The 25599-nt window shown below is 38.8% G+C and overlaps 1 protein-coding gene across 2 annotated transcripts in view; it reads left to right on the top strand.

Moving 5' to 3' along the window:
- The window catches only part of LOC126248356 (membrane-associated guanylate kinase, WW and PDZ domain-containing protein 1), a 408513-nt gene extending 391057 nt beyond the window's left edge, over positions 1-17456 (top strand). For both annotated transcript variants that reach the window (XM_049949272.1, XM_049949273.1), the window contains exons 16-17: positions 5759-5906; positions 14483-17456. In XM_049949272.1, the coding sequence (XP_049805229.1) occupies positions 5759-5906; positions 14483-14724 (390 nt within the window). In that variant the 3' untranslated portion in view covers positions 14725-17456. The remainder of the gene's footprint in view (positions 1-5758; positions 5907-14482) is intronic.
- Positions 17457-25599: the final 8143 nt, after the last annotated feature.

The following is a 25599-nucleotide window of genomic DNA, read 5'->3' as shown; positions in this document are numbered from 1 at the left end:
TTCTCATCTGAAGATCATCGACACTATCCACCACGAGGGGTTAGGCTGGCCACTGGTGCTTATAGGACCAGCCCCATACCCAGTCTCTGTGCTGAGGGTGAGGAACCGCCACTCACCATCTGGCAGCAGCTCCTCATTGTGCATCAGGTGTGTAAGTTCCTCGCTGCTCCAAATTTATCAGCACGCCATACCGTTGCTTGTCTGTCTCTGGAATGCCTTTTCCCCAATCATCCATGAGCAACAAGGCTGTTTGGGATCTATGTGCAGCATGTGCTAGAGTCACTTGCCATGGAGCAACTGCAATCCCAAATCCACAGTTTTAACTGCCTGCCACCTTGGTTACTCCAGTAATTTTAGAACTATTGCAGTGCAGGGGAGAGTGCACTCCTGCATATACTTATATTTTTAATATATTATTTTATGACATTTTAACTAAGCACCACAACTCTAGCTGTATTTACAGGTGGGTCTAAACAAGGGAACGCTGTTTGCTCTGTTGTGCTCCCTGATTGTGTCCTCAAGATCTGCCTGCCTCAAGGCTTTACCGTCTTTGTCACAGAATTATATGCAATCTAGTGGACACTGGAGCAGATGAGACATGTTTCAAATGCTAAATTCCTTGTCTTTCGTAATTCCCTGAGTGCTCTTGACTCACTACAATGCCTGTACACAGCAGATAAAGTTGTCCAGAATGTCTAGGATGCCCACATCCACCTAAAAAGGCTGGTGAATGAGGTGTCGTTATGCTGAATGCCAGGGGACATGGGTGTAGTGAGGAATGAAAGGGTGGATGTAGGAGCCAAGGAAGCATGTTACGGTCCTCAGTTAGTTCACTGTGCCATCCCCCTGCCTGCTATCACATCACAGTTGAGGTACGAAGTCATGCATTGATGGGTAGAAAAGTGACTGGAAGTGACAGACAATAAGCTATGTCTAGTAAAGTCTAAAACACAACTGTGACATACCTTCTCCCAGCCACACAGATAGGACAAGGTCCCCCTCGTTTGTCTTTGCGTAGGCCACAGTGCTATGATGCATGACTTCTTGCTCTTGCAGGAGGACCCTCCAGTTTGTGGTGCTTGTGGCATACAGATCACACTGCACCACATTTTACTAGACTGTGTTTTATTTTCAGACCAAAGGGCAGTAGCTCGTCTGTTAAAAGATTTGCCTTCTATTTTAATTGATTATCAAGTGAATTGGGTACGACTTTTAAAATATTGTGATGTGTCCATCTTGTTCCCTAAAATTTTAGGATTACGTTTTTAATGTGTTATCAGGGTTTTTTTGGCAACTGATCAGCCAGTCACATATTGTTTGAATCTATTTTCATTTCCCTCTTGTCTTACTTAGTTTTACTTAATAGTTTCAGAACATCTGAACAATTTTAACGCTTTTTTCCGTGGTGTCGGCTAGTGTTATTGTGCGTGTGATCATGGGTTACACTGGCTGAGAGTGAGTGTGATTTTATCTCAGATTGCTTTTTATCTCTTGTCTCACATTAACAAACACTAGCACTTATGATGTTGATATGTTGCAGTATAGCACTGACAAGTTGTGAAATCAAGTTCCTTCACAATGGCATCAGTGCAGAGATAGAGCATCTGTTGATCCTTTCTGCTAACCACCAAAATGTTGAATACCCATAGTAAATTGTCCTACAAAGCCAAAATATTGCAACTGGTGTGTTAGTGCCTTGTGTGACTTCTTTCAGAATGTGAATGCAGGTGATTCATGGTTTACCTTCAAGCTTGTGCGCAAACTTTTTGATTGATGTATAGGCTGTGTGGAGGGTACAGATGTAAGTTAATCAGTTTGCTTGTAGTGGTGGTAATTTGGTATTGAAGGAAGCTAGAAGTTGCCACTCATGTTGCAATACATCTCCAGTGACAGTTGTTGATGCATCATTATAGCAGCGAGAGGCACATCAGGCTGAGGATGAGCTAATACAGTTTTCACTTTGGTGATGGATGCTTTCTTTTCATCAGTGTACTTCAGTATGTCTCCAGGTTTCAGTGAATATTTTAGAAATTCCTAGAGAGGTGCTGCCGGCAATGCATCATTGTGTACAAAATTTTGATAAAAATTGGTCCAGTCCAAGAAACGGTGTAATTCACATGTCATCGTGATCTGTGCAAACTAAGAAGTAGCTTCCATTTTGATTTTATGTGGCAGATTCCTTGTGCATTGATAAGGTACCCTAAGAATTTTACTGTGTTGCTCCAGAAATGACACATTTTGAGGGGTTAATCACTGAGCTGTGTTTTTGTAGTCTAGTGATAATGGTTGCAGATGGGGTCGAAGGTTTGCCTTGCTGAACAACAAGCAGTTCATCAGTGTAGATGTAACAGAACTCTTAAGTCTGTACTTATTTCGTCCATGAAGTGCTGGCAAGCCTGTCCAGCATTACACAATCCAAATGGCATTTGCTGAAATTCTGAGAGTCCGAAAGGCATGTAAACAATGGTTTTGGGTATATCTTCTAGTGCAATGGGTATCTGACTGAAAGCACAGATGACGTGTTGATTGTGGAGAAAACTGTCTTGCCATGAATGTGTGTAGCAAACTTTGATTTGTGGCACAGGCTAGTGACTGGGTATTGTTCTGATGTTAACCTAATGATTTTTGGCACAAGGATGCCACCTGTTGATCTTATAAGGGACAATATGGAGTTACGAGGCCCAGCTACCATCCGAAGCACAACAGATTCGCTGTACTAACATGAAAGGTAACTCGTGCTTTGCAATCTTGAGTTCGTATGGAGGTAGACAATGAGGCCTTGCATGGGCAGGTGTTTCTGGTTTGCTGACAGTGTGATATACTGTTGAGATTTTTACCACTGCTATAGTAGGTGATGAATGTTTGACTTCAGGGAACCAGCAAAGTAAGCCACGATATAGTGAATCACCTGGAGTCCCTGTGATGTCAGCATGGTTGGCATGGCTTAGGTGTCCACAACTAGAAAAAAATTGTTGTAGAGTCAAGCAGACAGTGATGATGAAGATCTGGGAAGAGGCAAGAGGCCGTAAAATCCTAACATATCTGCTCCAACAATTGGGTATAGCATGTCAGCTACAGTGAACCTCCACATGAATTCATGTTGAAGATTGAAGTTGAGATGAAAATTTATGTGGTTGTTGGATTTTATGAAATATCCATTTGCAGTGTTCAGGTAACTACCATCAGTGTTTCGCGGGGAAGATGAGAATAAGGGTAAGTTGAGACTTCAGCACCTGTACCAATAGGGAATTGTAGCTTGGTGGAGTGCTCCCTTATGAACAGTCGGTAACTGTCCAGTTTGAAATTGGTCACCATGACCACTTGATTTCTGGCAGCATTTTTCTTGACACGAATAGGTTAATACTGATAGGCTGCAGCTCAAAGTTTTCTTTGATACCAGCAGATATCCTTCCTGTTGGACAGACATTTGATTTTGCTGGAAGAGCATTGCTGTTGTGACACACAGGTGAAGCACCATATTTTTAAGGCCATAAATTGCTTAGATAGTTTAGCTACTTATGTGCAGCACATCCAGAGGATTCTCTGTCCTGATGGAAATGGTTGTGGTACCCTTATGTGGATACATCTTACCTATTTTGTCAGCAGTTTGAGAGAGAGCTTTGAGGTCACCAGTGCAAAATGTATTTTCTGTGCATCCACAGGAAACCATGTCAGCCATATATTGCATGAAATATAGTCATTAATTTCACAACCTGCCATTGTGCAAAGATAAAGTAATGGAGTAGTTTGTGGTCACAAATTCTTCATTGTGAAGCAATTTTTGGAGTCTTTTGACTTCTGACTGCAAGTGCATTACAACCTCCTACTTCATAGAGATATATCTCTCAGTATTTGGTTGTGAAACTAGGATGTCTTTCAATTCCATAGCCATTTGTTCATTAAGTGCAGCCACCATATAACTATTTAGTTTTGTCCAGTATATTAATATGTCGGATCTTTTGAGATTGATTCACAAGACACATAAGAAACAATTCCATATCTTTTCTTCATCCTAAACATGGTATAATATTAGGTCCACTATACGCCACGTGTGTCCACTTCTGTGCTTTGTTGAGTAGTTGTACAGTTGAAAATCATTCTTCTAGTCAGGTTATGCCACAAATTTCTTTTCTTCCCAATTCTGTTCAGTCCCTCTTCATTAGTTACACGATATACCCACCTAATATTCAGCATTCTTCTGTAGCACCACATTTCAGAATCTTCTGTTCTCTTCTTGTGTAAACTGTTTATAGTCCATGTTTCATTTCCATACATGGCTACACTCCATTCAGATACATTCAGAAAAGACTTTTTGATGCTTGAATCTGCACTGCTGTTAACAAATTTCTCTTCTTTAGAAATACTTTTCTTGCCATTGTCATTCTACAATTTTAATATCATCTCTATTTCAACCATAATCAGTTATTTTGGTGCCAAAATAGCAAAACTCATCTAGTGCTTTAAGTGTCTCATTTCCTAATCTAATTCTCTCAACATCACCTGATGTAATTCAACTACATTCGATTATCCTCATTTTGCTTTTGTTGATGTTCAGCTCATATGTATATGCAATGTATTGCACATAAATAGAGAAAGAGATCCACTACTTTTCGGTGACACTATTGATGATAATTTGCTGAAAGCATTAACAACCGTGAAGTATCTAGAAATAATGATCCAGAGTTATCTAAGTGCAATCATCACATAAAACTAATCGTAGGAAAATCATATGCTAGGTGGAGATTCATTGGAGGAATCATAAGGGGATGTAATTAATCCATAAAAGAAGTGGCTTACAAGACAATTGTAACACCAGTTCTTGAGTATTGCTCCTCAGTCTGGGATCTTTACCAGGTTTGTTTAATGGAAGACGTAGAGAAGATGCAGTGAACAGTGGTACATTTCATATTGTTACTGTTTCATAAGGAGGGGAGCATTACAGAGGTTCTCGACAAACCCCAGTGGCAAATGCTGTAAGAGAAGCTTTGTGCATCATGTAGAAGTTTATGGTTGAAATTCTGAGTGGTTATTCCGGGAAGAGTCAGGCAACATATTACTTCCTCCTACATATGTCTTGTGAAATGTCTACAAGAAAATCAGAGAATTCAAAGAAGTTAGAGCTAATATGGCGATTTATTAACAGTTATTCTTCCCATGCATCATTTTCAAATGAAACGGGAAGGGAGGAAGGCGAGTGGCACCAGAAGTAACCTCCATCAGACACCGTAAGGTGGTTTGTGGAGTAATAATGTACATGTAGCTCCTTATACTTCATTTTCATTCCTTCAATGGCCACTGGCCGCGACCAACATTTATAAATATTTATGGATACAGTAATATGATGGAAAATATACAATTGGTGTGTGGAAAGGCAACTGTTCACCATGTACAGATGCCATTGAGCACTCCTAGCTTTTGGAACAATAGCTACATACTTTGTATTAAAATCATTTATATTTACTGCAGGGATGTGTGCATCCTTGAGGGGACTAAATCATATGAGATTTATACATATTGTGAAAAATTTGTTTCCTCAGACCCGCTGAGTACTCCTCATGTAATATAGGAAGTGTACCCATAGTTGAGTCCTCTGCCTGCTTTGTACCAGACCGTATGAGTATTCAGCAAAGTGAATGTGTGTGTGTGTGTGTGTGTGTGTGTGTGTGAGAGAGAGAGAGAGAGAGAGAGAGAGAGAGAGAGAGAGTGGGGGGGGGGGGGGGAAGTGAAATTTCTTATAATTTGTTTTGTTCTGTTTCAGATTGGAGATCAAATAATAGAAATCAATGGAATCAACACAAAGAATATGACACATGCTGAGGCTATAGAAATTATTCGAAATGGAGGACCTTCAGTGAGACTGCTGGTGAGGCGTGGTGGCAAGGTGCCACCGCCACCACCTGTTGGAGGTAAATTGCTATCCTATTAAAACGTTCAAGACTGACCTGAAACACTTGGGACAGATACATCTGGGCTGATGATTTTATCATATTTTTTTGAAAATGATATCTTTGTAACAGTGAATTCAGTAAATTTGTATGTGGTGTCCTGTGAAAGCTGCAAATGTTGTTTACTTGTTCATGAGGGTATTGTAATAATATGTTAAAATAGCAGGCATACGAAGATATGTTTTACCAAGTCATGTTTTAATTCTAAAGGAAGTCTTGTGCAATTTATTTTTGTACGTAATTTGCTTTAGTGTGGTATGTACTGAAACAATCAAGCATACGAAAACAACTTCACAATTTAGACACTGCCAAGATGTTTATTTTTTAATACTTTTCCTTTCAGACTCTTGCATATGAGGGTAATCCCAAAAGTAAGGTCTCCTTTTTTTTTTATAAGTACAGAGCTCTGTTTGTGTGGCAGTTGGTCACACTGTTGTGAAGAGTGCTTCACGCACTGTGTGTAAGCATGCACACGCCGCGCTGAGACGTTCATTCTTGGCTTGGAAGCCATTGAGAATGGAGCTCCCGTTGGATGTTACTGCCAAGTGCGAATTGCGTGCAGTTATTTGGTTTTTTAATGCAAAGGGCACTGCACCGATTGAAATCCATCACCAATTGACGGAAGTGTATGGTGACATGCATGGATGTCAAAAATGTTCGTAAGTGGTGTAGAGAGTTTGCAGCTGGTTGGACCGAAATTCATGACGAACAAAGGAGCGGGAGACCGTCATTTCTGAGGAGACAGTGTTGAAGGTTGAGCAAAGCATGCGTGAAGATCGGCGAATCATCCTGGATGATCTCTGCACGTTGGTTCCTGAGGTTTCCCGAAGCACCGCTCACAGAATTTTAACGGAAACATTAAACTACCGGAAGGTGTTCGCAAGATGTGTGCCACACGTGCTGATTGAGGACCACATGTGGCAACGAGTTGATGCTTCCCGCACATTTCTTCACCACCTTGCAGCCAAACAGGACAAATTTCTGGACTCAATTGTCATGGGTGTTGAAACCTGGGTATACCACTTTACACCTGAGACCAATCAACAATCACGCGAGTGGTGGCATTCTTTTTCTCCAAAGCCACGGTAATTCAAACAAACACAGTCTGCCGGTAAAGTCATGATAACTGTTTATTGGGATTGGAAAGGGGTACTGTTGGTCGACTTTATGTCCACTGGGCCCACAATTTATGCTGACAAGTACTGTGAGACTCTGTAAAAACTCAAACAGGCAATTCAGAACCAGAGAAGAGGAATGTTGGGCAAGGACGTACACATTATGCATGAAAACGCTCGCCCACACATTGCTCGGCACACCGTTGCTCTCCTGCAACAGTTTCAGTGGAACATAATCACCCACCCATGCTATAGTCCTGACCTGGCGCCCAGTGACTATCACCTGTTCCCTAGGTTAAAAGAACATTTTGCCGGAAAGCGATTTGGCTCCGACGACGAGGTGAAAGAAGAGGTTCATAACTTTCTGAATAGCATGGCGGTGAGCTGGCAGATATAGGCACACAAAAACTGACACACCGTCTACAAAAATACATCGACAGAAATGGTGATTATGTCAAAAAATAGCTAAATGTTCAAGCTGTAAACTGATGTGAACTATTGTAGAAATAAACAGGTCTATGTACTTATAAAAAAATAGGAGACCTTACTTCTGGGATTACCCTCATACATCAGCACACACTTTTTAGGTATATGAAAGGTGAAATTTTTTCTTGGTAGGTAGTATCTTTCCATCAAAATTGCTGGTACTAGGTCTATTAACAAGCCATGACATGGAGGAGAAATAATTTCTTGATGTTCATAGCTTTGTGTTACAAAAGAGTATTCTACAAGAAACCACACAGTGGGTATACTTGATTCTTCCATCAATATTTCATGTTCCCTTATGAGGTACAAATAGTAATAGGCATCACAAACATGGAAAGTAAAATTTGTTCCACTACTTCAATTGCTTTCTGTTGCAAGCAATCATTTGATCTCAAGTTATCCACTTCTTCCACTTCTAGTTTTTGATTATTATAATCCAAAATAACATTATATATATATATATATATATATATATATATATATATATATATATACTCTGCTCCCTCCCTTCCTGCTCCCTTGTCCAATTATCTCTGTGGCCAAAGCAGTGTAGCATGTTGAGAGCATGTAGACCAGATATTCCCTTCTTGAAGAAGATTAAGATATTCCCTTCTCTCAAAAATCATCTGTTCTTTTCTCATTCTCAGTTTGACAGATGTACGTTAAGAAAGATATTTTCTGTTAGCCATGCAAACACCTATTGTTGGTATTTTGAAACCTTCAAATTCTCTGTAGAATAAGTTAAAAATGACACAGAAAATTTAAATGGTAAAAAATGGGTGTATTTTGATTAAAATGAATTTGTGATTGGTATTTCAAATAGGGGAGTAGTAGGGGCCAGATGTCATCCAGCCACAGATATTTCCAGGGCTTCACATGTTTACTGTGTAGCCTGTTTTGTGGGTACCGTAAGAGCTGTGACTCAAGAGATTAAACGACATGTAGTGAGGAGAGTACCCAGCCATGCAAACTCGTTTATTATTTTTGACGATTGGCTTCTTTGGTCTTAAGGCTTGTTGTATGTGGTGACTGCTGTAACGAATGTGGCCTGTAGATGCTGCGATTTGGCTACTAGACTTCCATATTACCAAATTTTGTGTTCTCTGTTGATTAGTGTGCTTAGGACTTCTTGTTGTGAATGCGTATGACAGCTGGAGGCATGCAGTAAGAAGCCGAAAACACAGCCTGCTGAGGATGAAGAGAAACCAGTTCTGACGGCAATCGTCCCATATGTCTGGAACATATCAACAAAAATCGGAAGAATACTCCGGGAAAGTAACGTCAAGTTCTTGTGCTGCCAGCTACTCAAGATGAAAGCACTGTTGGGAACAGTTGAGGATGACCTAGGACTTCAGATATAAGGAGTCTGCCACATCCCTTGCAATGCGGGAAAATTTATGTAGGCCCAAGTATCCAGACAGGACACAAGAGATGTACTTGAGCTTTAACACCACATAGACAACAAACAGCTGACAAAGTCTTCTGCAGTAGACACTGCATCTTCCATGGACTTGCCATGAATTACAGTGGCACCAAGTTGGTACAGCAACTGAAAACCTTCAGGAAGTGTATTCTCGATGAGACTGTAGAAATCCAACTATGTGACAAACTAATAAATAAAGTAATGGCTTTTAAGTAAGCAAAGCCAGGGACCGAGGCTTGAGCATGATCAAAGCACAGTGGCAAGCTATGTGGAAATCTGCTCCCTTCACGGTAACTGAAAAAGACAAGAATGTGTTTTGTCGTGTTTTGTCATGCCAACAGAGGCCAGTGTCTGGTGCGGGCCGTGAGGCAACTAGAAACCTGGATCGAGTCCCGACATCGCACTTCCTGCACCACCACACACACTCTGCCATGTTCATGTGCAGAGGCTGCCGGTGAGAGGAGGTGGGGGACTGGTTATAGAGGTGGTACCAACAGAAAACAATCAAGACATCATTAATGCCTGAAGATGGCAAGTAGTCGGCTTGACAAAATATTGCAACTTCCGGATGACACCACCCAGCGCCTAGAAATATTCAAAACATTGAGAACTTTCTTCTGGCTTTCCAGAAGTTAGAATGAAGTCTGCTGTTCTCAATTTTAAGGTGTCCGTGAGGTTTATGGGCCTCATTTTCAATCTTTAACATATGTGTTTGCCACATCTGAAGGACATAAAAGACATTTACTCAAAGTATTCAGCATTTTAAAATGTGTCATCTGTGAATGATGATGAGCTGACGTCCAGCTGTAGTGTGCCTTTGGACCTGAGCACCTTCATTATAAATTGGCAGTGCACAAATCTAATAGACTGTCATATGTGAAGGTACTGGATGCATTCCAGCACGAGGTAACAAGGCTGACCATGACAGCTTTTAGGACCGGTACTATTTTTAAACTTTGTACTGAGACAAGTTATCCGCCATATTACATTAAACATTAGCTGGTCATGGTGTGACAAGCATGCAAAATGTATGCTGTACCTCAGACACCAGAATACAATACTGCTGCCTGCATTCAAATGGAATGAATTCTCAACAACAGTCTGTGAGCAACAAGACCTTTTCATCCATTCGTTCCAGGCAAAGAATGTCCATTATTAATGTAATTAACTAATTTAGTGAATAGTTCACTTCTTAAATAAGTGTTTTATAAGTCATTTAGATCTGCATGTGTAACTTTGTATGTGCCAAGAGATCGAAAAAAAGTTAACTGCCTTTGACATTGTCTTCAGAATTCTTCTCTTAATGCATATACAGTTCTCAGTTCAAAGGTATATGCAGTTCTGAAGCCAGTGGAACAGATGAGGTGTAACTGAGGAGAGAAGTTTCTTTTCTGCTATTCACAAAGCCCTTCAGGAAGTATACTCAGCAGTTAAAATGGTTTGAGACATACAGGAATTCTTTGTTTTGCACAAATGAAGGGGAAAGAGATATCATGCTGCTGGATTAAGGGTATGTTGGAATCCAGGTAAAGAAGCAAACTGTTACAGCAGTCAAGAAGGCCTGCTTAGGTTACAGATCCAAACAATTTGATATTCCCCAGCATAATGACATGTCACTGTTTAGTAAGATAATGCCTCTGTGGAATTGAGGAAGGTTACTCAAACTGTTTTATGTATTCTAACCTTGTCTGTCACATTTCAATGTCATTATTAAAGACCCAGCTGTCCGACTCTGCCGAAAAATCCATTGTGATAAAATAATGATGACTGTTATTCTTAATTTAAATTTCTTTATTGATCAGAGCATCTCTTGTTGAGTAATCATCTCTCACTTCTGTAAAATGATATGCTACTTTTTACACTGTCTAATGTCACAGCATCAAAAACACCAAACATTATTATTTTCAGCAGTGAAATGGAAATTATTAAGAGGTTTTGAACATGAGTTTAATTCTGTGCAACATTTTAGATCAGTTATACAATGTCGAGAGGTTGCTCACAAGACATTAACTGACGTGCAACATCCCACTTTCTTGCAACATTTTATCTATTGAATGTACAGGGGAAAGCAGGTACTCATTACCTAATATCTAAAGTTCAGATTTCCATAACACTGCCACATAGTACATGTGAATACTGCCAAGTCAGCAGTGTTTTTCACATGTCCATGGAAATGGGGCAATGAGATTTATTCTCCTGCTCATACACATATGGAGTACTATCAAAGAGGACTAATTGTTAAAGGGCATCTTCTATACACCAGAGCTTCACTTAAAATGTTTACTAGCTAAACTGGCATTCAGGCATATAACCCATTGTCAGCAGCAACTGATACAAATGATAACAAACAGTTGTTTGTACACCAGTCTCTACAATGTAACAGTTGTACACATAACAGCTGAAACATAAGTCTGTGTAAATTATTTCAGTTCGGTGTTCACCTAGAAAGCAAACAACAACGTAGATACCTAGAATCCATTTACAACCGTATCTGTGTTTTATGATAGAATATGAAATCTATACTACCTCATAGTGCCCAAGTTGTGTGTGTTGCAGCTGTCAAATCTTAAATGGTACTATTTCTTGGTCACGTTGGACACAACTGTCATTTAACATATATATGAAGCCAACAGAAGGGCCAAAGAGCCTGTATTACAAAAAATGCACCTTGAATAAATTATCCAAATGGGATGGGAATCGGTAGATTTGGTGCTCATGTACAGACAAACAAATGATTAGAATCTCAGACAAATATGATGAGTTATTCTAGAGATGGTTCAAATGGCTCTGAGCACTATGGGACTTAATATTTGAGGTCATCAGTCCCCTAGACTTAGAACTGCGTAAACCTAACTAACCTAAAGACATCACACACATCCATGCCCGAGGCAGGATTCAAACCTGCGACCGTAGCAGCAGTGCGGTTCTGGACTGAAGCGCCTAGAACTGCTGGGCCACAACGGCCAGCTTATTCAAGAGAAAGAGCTTCACAAATTGTGCAATTCAGTGATATCTTGCTCCATCTCTGACCTTTATACAAGCACTTATTCAGCTTGGCACTGGTTGATAGAGTCGTTAGATGTCCACCTGAGGGATATCATGCCAAATTCTTTCCAGTTCGCGCATTTGATCATCAAAATTGCAAGCTGGTTTGAGGGCCTTTCCCATAAACGTTCCAGATATTCTCAATTGGGGAAAGATCTGGCAGCCTTGCTGGCCACGAGAAGGTTTGGCAAGCATGAAGACAAGCTGTAGCAACTCGTGACATGTAGGGGCATTATTTTGCTGAAATGTAAGCCCCAGGAGGCTTGCCATCAAAGGCAACAAAATGGGGTGAAGAATACTGTCAACATACCACTGTGCTGTAAGGATGGTGTGAATGACAACAAAAGGGCTGCTGCTGTGAAATGAAATGGTACCCCAGAACATCACTCCTGGTAGTTGGGCTGTATGGTGAGCTTCCGAATCCCACCACTGCCCAGTATGTCTCCAGACACATCTTCACCCTGGAATCTTATTGACCAGAGTAGAATTCTGTTCAGTGATGAGTCCCTCTGTGAACTGAGCCTGACTGCAGATGGTGAGAGTTTCTACTGCTCGTCTTCAGGTTTGCCAGATCTTACCTCGGCCAGGAAGGTTGCCCAATATCTCCCCAGTCGAGAATGTTTGTTGCATTGTGGGCAGGGCTTTTTAATCAGATTGAGATTTTGATGATTTCTCTTGAATAAATCATCAATTTTTTCTGGAAATGTAATCATTTGTTCATCTGTACATAATGCATCACATCTACCGATTTCCATGCCATTTGGATAATTCATCCGTGGTGCACGTCATTATGTCTTAGAGTGCATTTTGCATTTTTATACTTACTGTACAAACATGGTAATTTTACATGTATGAATGCGTGTCACAGGTGCATATTTATATGATCTCAGAAGTAACAAGAGATGTGTAATATAGACTCTTTGGCCTATCTGCCAGTTCCATATTTACATTTTATAACAGTTGTGTCCGGTGAGACCAAGAAATGTCGTTGTTTAATATTGGACAGCTGTAACGTAAGTGACAATTGTATACAGTGAGGTAGGACAGATTTCATACCTTATCATATTAACACAGACATGGTTATAATTGGATTCTAGGTATTCACCTGTTGTTTTGCTTTATAGATGAACATAGAGCTGTACATACAAATAATTTATAATTGACACACATCTCATTAGTATAGAGATGCATAATCTAAGTAGACTTACACTTCTACTGTTAGGAATACAACTGTTATGTTGTAGAGATTGACGTCATGCAGTTATTTGTTGTCCTTTGCATATGTGCCACTGATGATGGGCTATACACCCAAATACCAGTTTAGACACTAATCATTTTATGTGCAGCTCATGATGTTTCAAAGTTGTCAGTTAACAAATAGTATTTGCAAACTGCAGAGCACCAGTTTCTCAAGATGTCTAGAAAGGTCTACAGTTCCAGATTATCTTTCCTGAAATAACTTATGTCTATACATATTTGCTAAAATTTTAGTGTGTCTTTGTGAAGTTTTCCTTTTGGAATTGTGTATCAGTAACAAACATGAACCAATACCCGTGTCATTATTGCCATACAGTGCAATTAAATGTTTGGTTGCCTTTTCTTATAGCTGTCTCTTTTTTCTCCTCTGTGTTGAGAATAAATTTTATAATGTGATACCAAGCTGTTTCTCATATCCCATAAATTTTGCGGCTGTCATTATGGACTTTCTAATGGCCTCTTCATTTTACACATAGACTTGAATTTTTCTGTCAAGAAACAGTTGACTGTGCATTCTGTATTTGATGCGATTCAGTTTCATACAAATTCATACTGATTTTGTGTGTTTGTTGTGAAAACAGCAGTTTATTTGAAGGGAACCTCACATTTCTAGAATTTCTGGATGTTTTCCCAGCATTGTTTACGTGAACAATCACAAAAGTTGTGTCAGGTCTAAAACTCTCATTTTTTACTATAACAAAATGTAATTTATACTTTGATTTACTGTGTGGATGTGCTCATGTAATCATTTTCATCAGGTCCAGTATATTACTGCGTATGCCTTTCAGTTGAAAGCTTTTTATATAGATTTTTTGACTTTTGAATCAGGTGCTACTGACACTGTTTACATCATAGTGTGAGAGAACAGCTCATATGAGCTTGAATATCCTCCACTTTAAGGAGAAAGGTATCTTTATGTACAGATGGCTTATGTAAATCAACAATATCATTAATTTAATGAGGTGTGGCCAAAAATCTGTGCACATTGTAGAAACTTTAAGTAGTATATTTGATCTTAACAGTTTTCCTGTACATTGAGATAATTTAATCAGATACCAGATGGGTTATTTCTGTTAATATACACATGTAATTTTCATGTATAAACTAGAGCTGCATTTTAATTTCACATTGTGAAGTCATTGTACCTGTCTGAAAGCTGCAAAATCTTTGTGGTCTTAGGACTCAAATTTGCCCTTTTATATGTTGTGCAGAGCCTTCAGGTGGTCTGGGTAGCGGAGCTGCTGCGTCACCCCCATCTGGATGCCCACCCACCCATGGGCAGCCTGCCGGTCTGAGGCCAAGTAGTGTACTGGCGCAGCAACAACAACCAACACAACCAGCATCTCAGCCACCTTCTCAGCAGCAGCAACAGCAACAGCAGCCACAACAACAGCAAAATGGGGGCCGCAATGGGGACCCGGTTTACTGGGACCACCGTTACAACCAGAGCTGACAGTAATTCCATCATGTCACTGCCAGCTGCTTTGCTTTGGTGCCTAATTCAGTTCATTTATGTTTCTCTTTGTCCTTGAAAGAGGAATCGCCTACAAATGTGAATGTTTTCCTTAGCAGTGGATGCTTTTTTTTTTGTCCACATTGATCTCATGTATGCTAAGATGGGACACATTTTTATGCTGTCGAATCTCACATGTGACTGTGGAGAGAAGAAGATTCCTCTTAAAATAAACAGGAGCATACTCTGCCCATAAAATGTTCGCAGACAGGATCTGCTGTTTGCCTTCGTAGCTGTAGTTTGTATAAACATGTTGCTGCTGCTGCTTTCGGTGCTTTGTTACTCTCTCTCTGGCAGCGTCAAAAGAAACAGACTGTACTGTTTGTGCTGATATCACAAAGAGAGAGGCTGTAAAAAGATTGTAAGACTACTACAGAAATGAGCAGAGCATCCTGTGAAATATCAAATAATATGCAGAGGATGTGTGTTAAAGGATGTACCTGAAGTTCAAAAGGAATTTCAGTTCTTTTTGTTTAGAGATCTGTGCCTTAGCTGTACACTCTTATTATACCATAATAAAGAATAAGAAGTCCTGTAAGGCAAAGAACCAGGCTTTTCAAAGAGCACTTACAATAACTTTAAGTATATTTGTTCTGTAAACTTTGTTACAATTTTACTCAAGTTGTTGTTTGTAAGAAAAATGCTTTCTGTAGATTTTTTTTATTTTTTATTCAGAGTGTTTAAAAATTTAATAGAGAATTCTTTGTATGTCAATTTCATTTCTCTGTGACTGTTATCTGTAAATATGTGTACATATTAAAACTGCTACTGTTAATGTATATCCAACATTCAAAATTTTAATTTAATATCTTTGTTGTACAATCATGTATAGAGTTACTAGCTGCAGTACAATGGGCAGAAAAGTTGCCTGCCTGCTTTTTGTACACAGAATGGTTGATGGGTGCCAGTGAAAGTTGTGTGGTTTTTATTATTATGAATTTATACTGAATGATGCTGAAAATATTGTGTGATTTGTGTCTGTAATCCATTAAATGTAAGTTGTACTTAATTAATGTTCAGGTTACTTCTTATACAGTGAAATCTTTGCATTATGTTCTTTAGATTTTTTGTTTGGTGCATAGTGACATTGTTATTATTGAGTTTTATAGCATTTTAAATGATGGTAAATGCGAGTAATTAGTTTGCTGACTGCCATAACTGAGAGAATATTCTAGTCTTTTATCATTCACATTTGTTAAAGCAATTCATTGTATTTTTAGTTTTTTGCTGTGGGAAGATATACTGTTGAAATGTCATTACAAAAAATCTTAGTTTTTCCCTCATGTATCCTTAGTTATTTTTAAAAAAATTGTATTTTTTGACGCAGATCAATCAAAGTCTGCACAGGACTTTGAGATTGTCATTCATGGACCATGATATTTAATGACACTTGCACGCAGTGGCCCTTGACAGTTCCAAAAAATTTTGAATTCAGCACTATGAGAAAATATTGTAACAGTTGTTTTTAGAATATTTTCCCTCATCTTTCATATAAATATTTTCCAAAGATTTGCTGTTAGTTTCTACATTTCCTTTCCAGTTTGTGAAAATAATTTTATTTGATTGCAGTTAAAAACCTCTAGACTGCTTCATCTGATTCCGGAAAATCTAAATAATGTAGGTGCTAACTGCTGTATACTGAATTTTCTAAATTAAACATTGTGGGATAGTACTTTATTTGCATTTTATAGACTCTGTTGTAATCAAGTGGGTCATGTGAAAGACTGAGAGAACATTGCATTTCTATGTTATTTTCCAATCTTAGATCTTTAATCATTGTGGGGAACCATTTGGAGAATCATTTTATGTTCAGGCATCACATTAGTGGTAACATCAAATTATGTTTGTGACACACAGTTTTCAATGACGGATTAAAATGGTATTTTGTGTAGACGTGTTACAATTTTTTAAATGCAGAAAAACATTGCAGTAATCATTCCCGTGACTTGGAATAAATAACTGCATATTTGCCTTATGCTCTTGCATTCTAAATCTATAAGTACATTTTATGAAAGTTTGAGGAGTGGATCTGTCTGTATGATTTGGAGCAGAAACGCTGAAGTGAATGGGAAGCTTGGGGTGTTACCCCTGCACCCTCCTACTACTATTCGTTTTGTAGGCGAGCACATGTGCTACCACAGCTACTGTAACAATCATTGTATTGTAGCCTTTACTGATGATAAAGATAATTTGAGCTCCAGATTGTTTGTTAAATTCACAGGTGGAGTGGATATTGCATAACTGAGTATGATGTTATGGCTATGTTTGCCGGACTCACTTTGAGGCTGTTAATCAAGCATCAGGTATTAATAAATAAAACATGAAGTGTACTTTTTGTTTCTACTTGTTGTACTGTATCTGTGAATATTTATACGCTTTAAATGTTATAAAGAAAGTTATGGCAGAATATAAATAATTTAGGAGTAAAGGAAACCTCTCGAAGAATAGCAGAAATGTTGATTCCGTGACAGGCACACACAAAAGAGAAAGAAAACATGCTAGCTTTTGGAATAAAATCTGGGAATTTGTTCTGGAAGCTAGTGAGTTTTGTTTTTGTTTTTTCCTCCCCATCCTCCTCCTCTGTGTGTGCCTGTCGACAACTCGGCGTTCTGCTATATGGTGAGGTGTCTCTTTTAATCCTAAAATATTTCTGTGCTTTAACATTCATTGGAGATACTTGCATAAAGAATTATTTCATAACTTTTTTTGCACTGCATAAGCGTTTGTCTCTTTATGAAAGTTCTGATTATGAAAATGAATGTTTCACCTATCATATTTAAAACACCATATTTTGCTCCTTGAGCAAAATTCAAAACATTGTTTACTGCTTTAAAGCCCATCTTCTATAAGAGTTAAAGTCCGTGGGGCATTAATTTCAAAGTACTTGACTTCCAGATGAGGAGGCTTTTATAAATATACTTGGGTGAATTGTGTGTAACATGGCACATGATTTTTTTCCCTAAAGGCTTTTAGTATTTCTATACACGGTTCTCATGAAATTTGGAAATCCTGCTATTCGATACACTAAGTTTTGACAGAATATACAAAACAAAACACCAAGTTTCTTGCACGAGTGCTTTATTTCAGAAAAGATGCTGTGACATTGCAGTACTGATGTTGCCTATGAAAATTTGAAAGTATAATTTATATTTGTTTTGTATCATATGTCTGGTACAATGCAGTTCTGAAATGTACTGATTTGATGATCTACTTGACATTATTAGAGATTGTCTTGGTGTTGAGCTGTGAAGCTAAGTGTGTTTAAAAATGTCTTTTTCAGTCATTGAAATAAAATGAAAGAATTCGTTAATTCTTGAGTAAGTTGAAGTGCCTTTAAAATTGTTAGAGATCCTCCAGTATTAAATGGAGAGCTATATTTTTTAAAAAAAAATATGTGAATTGTAGACATCCTTGAGTAAATGTGCCTTCTCTATTCAATAATATGGCATATGTAGTAGTTCCCTTTGGATTCCGTATTATTACTCTTGAAAGTTTTCTTTTTTGCCAGATACATTTTAATGTCAGAAAAAGAAAGAAAAGGAAAAAAGTAAATTTTACAGTCAGTTATGGTAATACATTATTATAAAAAAAATCTCCAATGAAGCTCATCTTTCCCTTCTAATTCTTGAAATTTTCACATAGTGAATGAAATCGAAAAAGAATATGTGTTTGGTTATCCCCGTCTGTAATACTATTTCAATGTAAGCTCCTGTAACATTGCGAGATAGGTATACTGTTAATTATGCTGTTAGAATTTTGTCCTTTCGTGATATTACAAGAATGACTGGACATTTTCAGGAAAATGCTGATGTGTTCTGTTGTGTGGTGTCATGGAGACTTCACATTGGCATTTCTTTCTTTAAACAACAGCAACACTCAGCTGTGCATCGTGAAACTTAATGATTATCATCAAATTGTTTGCGTGTATCTTAATCATTTCATTTAGACAACAAACTAGAATTGCAGTTAAAAGTGTATATTACCATTCTACCATTTTTTAAATACAGTGAAGTACTGATTCACCTTACAATTTGTTTAGACAGTATCCTGCTATTGCCTGCAAAATGTAGGGACTATACAACAAGAAACACTAAAAAAATTGAATAAGCAGATTGGATAGTATAGGTATAGTAAACGAAGTATAACCTCACACACTATCATAAAGGAGTCATCTTAGTTGTGAAGAGGTCAGAAGGCGCATTGATTTCATCTTGTTACATGAGTAAAGACAATAAGTAAGTGCCACTGAATATTGTGTGTGTTAATGATAACTGTTTGTAGTGAGCCATTATTTTGTTTACATTTGCTCCATTTATGTATTCTTTCAGGCAAAATAAAGTTTATTTCAGCATATAATCAGGAGTTATTGTAAGATTTTCAGATAATTATTTTTATGTTTTAGTAATTATCAGTTTGGCAAATGTCTTCAGTCATGCACTTACACAAAAACCAGATGACAAGAGTGTAAGCATTGCAGTGTGTGTGTGTGTGTGTGTGTGTGTGTGTGTGTGTGTGTGTGTGTGTGTGTGTGTGTGTGTGTGACAACTATGAAAGACACACCAATGTTTTAATTTAGTCTGTTGAAAAGAAACTATCCAGTATGTGACTTTAGGTTGCACAGAGAAAAAGCTCTACTGGTGCTTGTATATACAGGGTGAAAAGTATTTAAACCGACAAACTCTGGGAGGTTGTAGGTGACATCAAAACAAATATTTTTCCCTAATGTCATTTTCTCCTATGAGGATTATTTAAACCGGCGGAGGCCGTATTACGGTCTTCATTGTTAGAGAGCATATTACGCTCTTCAATTGTAGGCAACTGCTGTCCACCAGCGTAGTAGTGCATTGTCTCTGTTTACTAATGGAGTGATACATATGGAGTGAGTACACTGATATGGTTGGTGCGTACTACATAGCACACGACAACGGGCGAGCTGCACAGCGGGTTTATTAACAACAATATCCTAATCGCTGTATCCCACATGATACGACCTTTGATGCTGTGTACCAATGTCTGCGTGAGACCGGGTCATGTAGCAGATTGCCTGGACAGGGACGCCGTCGCATGGTAAGAACGCTGCGATTTGAGGAAGCTGTCTTGCATCATGTGGAGCGGGATCCTTTAATCAGCACTTGTGCAATTGCACGTAACATGGGGACGAATCAGACAAATGTAAGAACAGTCCTTTGAGAGCAGTTGTTATGTCCATTTCACTTAGAGCGTGTCCACGATGTGGAACCAGTTGATTATCCATCCAGAGCACAGTTTTCACAGTGGTACCTGGAACAGTGTGGAATGCGTCCTACATTTCCATCCTCTGTGTTGTTTACCGATGAAGCAACGTTCGGTTGTGATGGAGTCTTCAACAAGCACAATTCGCATGTTTGGAGTGAGGATAACCCCATGCCACAGTTACTAGCGCTCATCAAGTGCGGTTCTTCGTTAATGTGTGGGTCAGTGTTGGTGGGGACTGTTTAATTGGGCCATATCTGCTACCTAGGCCATTAAATGGCAGGCACTATTACAATTTTCTCGCCAGAGCATTGCCAGAATTGCTGGAAGACGTCCTGCTCCCTACAAGACAACGCATGTGGTTCCAACACAACAGGACGCTGGCACATTTCAGTCGTCGTGTGTGTCGATTCCTGGACTGACAGTTCCCAGAAACGTGGATTGGCAGAGGCGGTCCTGTACCATGGCCGCCTCGATCCCCAGATATGTCCCCTCTCGACTTTTTTGTGTGGGGAGAGATGCGCAACCTTATTTTAGCAACTCCTGTTGCATCAGAAGAGGATCTGGTTGCCCGGATAGTAGCAGCAGCAGGAACAATTCAGGATACTCCTGGGGTTTTTGCCCGTGTAAGACAGAACATGATCCGACGGTGTAACCTTTGTTTACGTGTCAATGGAGGCATTTTTGAAAATTGAAATTGGGTTGTGTTAATGTGTTGTCTCTTGGTCATAAAAAAATGGAAAAGTGTTTGTTGGTTTAATTAATTTGCCGCCAGAGAAATTTTCCTCTACCAGTTTAAATGACATTAGGGAAAAATATTTATTTTGATGTACCCTACAGCCTCCCAGAGTTTGTCAGTTTAAATACTTTTCATCCTGTATTAATGATGTGTGCCATATAGCTTATAGAACATTTCTAATGTATTCACTGTAGCGTGTGAACCACAATGGCAGGTCAGGATGGCATCTTTCACAGTCTAGAAGAAAAAGTAGTTTACTACTACACATTCTTTTACGAATGTGTCTGGTAACTAGACTGTAACATTAATAACTAATTGTTTTCTCCATTACATACACTACCAGAAAAGAAATAAGTACACCATTGTAGAGGTTTCCAATTCACTCAAGATTTATTGTTGCAACAGATACAGATACAGATACAGATCAATAGCACAAGTGGTCTGGTACCGGGTGTCGACCGATTCTGAAAAACCCATATTAGTTTAGCATGTGTTGTAGCCTTCATGGGCAGCAATTCAAGTGCTGCCTCTGGTGTCCAGTCAACTATACAGATGGGGATACATTATGCCACACCTGCTCAACCTGATCACGTAGTTCTGTAAGAGTTGTCGGTTGACGAGTTGCACGTGTCATTTCTCGCCCCATCACGCCCACAGCTCGTGGTTGCATTCTCGCTTCCTAAGCACGGGCTCCTGGGTTCAATTTCTGGCGGGGTTGGGGATTTTCACCTGCCTTGAGATGACTGGGTATTGTCCTCATCATTTCATCATCATTCATGCAAGATTGGACTGAGCAAAGGTTGGGAATTTGTACGGGCACTGATAACCGCGCAGTTGAGCACCCCACAAACCAAATATCATCATCATCGTCCCATCATATCCCACACATGCTCGATTAGAGACAAGTCTGCAGATTGCGCTGCCCAGGGAAGTTGCTGCACATCTTGCAGAACATGTTGAGTTTCATGGGCAGTGTGTTGGTGAGCAATATCTAGTTGAAACAACACATCCCCTTCCTGTTGCAAGAATCACAAAAGAACAGGTGTAACAACATACTGCACGTACTGAGTGCTGGTTAGTATCCCCCCCACCCTCCCTCCACCCCCAGAAACACTAAAGGTGAACGATAGTGGTTACCTATTGCACCCCAGACCATGAGGTTTGAGGTGTGGCCAGTGTGTCTTGGCCGAATGCACTCTAAGAGACAGTGCTCACCAGGTATATGTCGTATGTGCAAATTACCATCATTTGCATGCATGCATGCAGAATCTGCTTTCATCACTGAAAACTGCTGTGCACCATTCCATCTTCCAAGTGAGCCTCTTACGGCACTGTGCATTTTGATGCTGTGGCGTGACTGGAAGAAGGGCTAGAGATGTGCATGCCTGTAGTCCCATGGCTAATAACCAGCTTGCAACAGTTTGTGTTGATGTGTCTGGGCTCACAAGCCTTCTTATCTGTGCTGTGGTAGCTGTACAATCTGCTACTGCTGCCCTTACAATATGCCAATCTGGGCGGGCATCTGTGCTGTATGGACAGTCAGAAGTTCGTCCGCGGGTGTGAGAATGTTCACGTGACCACAAGTGCATCTCCATAGCATGTTAGTCTGCTTGCTTCACACGTTTGCGCCACACTGAGCCTTCTGGTTATGAGCATTCCCTATCAATGGGTAGACACGGATGACACTCTGGTAGTTATGCCACTACGCTATGGACCATCAACGTATCAAAATTGCCCTTGTCTTTTCAGATGTACTACTATTCTTCTCTCCCCCCGGCAATGTATGAATACATTGTGTTAAGTTTCTTGATGAAGAGATCCGATATTTTGTGTTCCTCATTTTGAATAATCAACATTAATTTTTTATGCTTCTCATTACTAAATGATTATTTCACTCATTTGCAATTTTACAAACCCCATTCTACAACAGTGTGTAGTAAGTCAAATGCACCATGTGTTCTATATTTCCAAACTTGTTTTACAATTTTTTTTGTCTGCATGCACAAAGAATTCAATGGTTGTCTGTTACTGAGTCACAGACTTCTCTCATCTAGCTAACAGTCTTTCCTGTTGCGTTAATACTTAAAGTGCTATATTATGGACTTACAGAATAAAGTTTAGAAACATTGGTGCTGTTATTTGTCCATGTCATCTGAATGTTTTCAGCTACAGAATATCAGTGGTGAATACTACCAATGTGTCATAAAATTCTGGTCTGGCCACATACCAAAATCAGTTTCAAATAGGTTCTGCTGATGATGTGGGAAGATTTGGAAGTCACGCATTTTGTGAGTACATATGAGACATAACTCTTGTTATGTCAAAGGTGGAAAGAGAACAGTGTTGGAGAATCTCCTAATAAAATGTGGTTTGCATAGACTTTCATTCAGAACAATAGGTTCAGTGTTTGGTTATTTATAAAACTACATCGTATTCTGTGTCGGTAGAAGTTTACTTGCACTTTCATAACATGAACAGGGTTGCCACAGGTTCTGGAAATCAGGGTATTTCAACACATCAGGGAAATTTGGAGAAAAAAAAATGCTGCTGAGTACATGGACTGCTTCCCTACTCCCTCATTACTTCTGCTTCTCTCCTTCCTACCACTCTCCTCAGCTTGCGGTCATTGCTGCCACCACTTTTTGCCACTAGCCTAGCAGGCACTAAAGTGCAGGCCCTGCCCATCGGATCTAGTTTCATCGACCTGCCTGCAGGTGGGTCTGTCTGTGTGTAGCATAATGCAGTGGATTTTCATGGTTTATCCGTGGACCCAGGACTGTGGTGCTCCTCAGCAGGCCAGAGGTGATGGGCAATGGATTTCAGGAATTGCCTACATTGTACAGTGTGTTGTTTTATAGAGATTTTATTTGTTCTAGTACATTTTAGCACTTCAAAATTAGTTTATATGTAAAAAAGTATGGACGACAAGAGGAAGAAAATTGTTTCAGTCAATGGCAGTTTGTATGCTATGTACTCATATTTCTCGAAAGAAAAATCACAAAATACATGTAAAATAATAGATATACCACAGTAGGCAATAACGAACATAATAGAAACAACATTTTTTTGGCAGTCACGTACAGTGTTGGTTTCTAGAATTCTTCCCTGCTTTATACATTTCTTTCAAAAGGCCTACTCTTTTTTCCTTGATGACAATATTTCAGACTTACGTATTAAGTGTACCATCCTTCTGGCTGTTAATGTTGGCTTTTGACACAAGAAATGCTGTTTCTGTTTCAGATAGTTCCTCAATTGTTTTTGTGAGTAAATTGTGTCCCACTCCTCCTAGTGAGGAAAATTACTTAGTAATAGTAGGAGCAGAATACAGATACTCCGTATGGTTTTAGACATGCTGACTTATTAGCTGCAATAACGGACTGTCTGGAAACACACACACACACACAGGGGCATGGTGATGACTTGGATTTTGTATTATTTCAGAAATTATGGGATTTTTTAATTCTAAGTATACCTGCATTTAAAAAATAATGTAGATTCACAGAAATATGTGTAGGTATAAATTTAATGTGTGGATGTAAGTAACGTTTTATGCAAAATTTTAAAGTACTTAAAAATAAAATCATTATGTAGGATGTGTGACGAGAATTCTTCCACAAGACTGTTTATACGCACACCACTACTGAGATTCAGCTGTATTTGTACTTTGGGAATGCACCCTTAAGAGGGGAAAAAAAAGTTTGAAACAGATTGAAGTCATTTTTCCTTGACAACAGAATGTATCTTTTACAATTTCATGGAAGGAAGTCTGTATAGTATATATAATATTTACTGTTCATCATTTGTATATTTATGAATGTCAGCCATAAGACACACTATAAACTTAACCAACATGTAATTATATTGTGACTGTCATTAACATCATCCATGAAATATACATCTAATTTCAACAAATTTCTTAAAGGACATTGTTGGAATTATTACTCCTGTGTATCATTTTCTCTTATTATAGGAGAGGTTGTAATAATGTTTGTGTTGTGAGCAAATGAAAGGTTAATTCCTCTGTACATATAAATGAACTACGTAAATCTACATTTTTCAGATGAATAAAAATATCATTATTTAAGCTTGCATGTGTAGTAGGGCAACAGTCCTTTTAATATTGATCTGTATTTAAACTTGTGGCTGTTAATGTTGAACAGTTCATAGTTCATTGAGTGGTGAACTTATTAAATAACTCCATAATAAGTATTCTTACACACAAATGATGATAGTCAACAGCAACGTCAATGTGAAATGTTTGAAACAGCATTTCAGTTTAGTGTATGATTTGGGAGTGATATTTAATCTATCCCAACAGTATTTTCCATGCCAGCGATAAATATATAAATACATATCCTTCTAAATATAACCATCTCCCCCCCCCTCCACCACAAAAACACACACACACACACACACAGAAACAAGCAAATCATGATCAAAGTAGCATATTTATCACAGATATGGCTCAAAGGTATTGTTCAGTTTTTTTTCCCATGAGGATAAATTTAATGTTAAATCCTTGCAAACTTGCAACCATTTCCATTTGGCTTGCTATATGAGAATATCTTATTGTTCCTGATACAAATAACTGTTATCACTGGTCAGCTCCATTTTTGATATAAACAATGTCAATGGTGTTTTAGCTAAGTTTTGGGGTCTCTGAAAATAACTGTTCTACAGTTATATTTTATTTATTTATGTAGTCTCAGCCAGTTTCAAGCCCATATCTCCATTATCAAGTGCTTATATTCATTATAGCTGGACACGGTCTGTCATCATAATACCTTGAACACATATGATGAATATCACATCCAGCATGTGTCTTCTTACTAATGAGAATGGCT

Source organism: Schistocerca nitens, chromosome 3 (assembly GCF_023898315.1).
Source record: "Schistocerca nitens isolate TAMUIC-IGC-003100 chromosome 3, iqSchNite1.1, whole genome shotgun sequence".
Taxonomy (NCBI): domain Eukaryota; kingdom Metazoa; phylum Arthropoda; class Insecta; order Orthoptera; family Acrididae; genus Schistocerca; species Schistocerca nitens.
The sequence above is the reverse complement of the archived record's forward strand: the minus strand, read 5'-3'. Positions and strand labels throughout refer to the sequence as shown.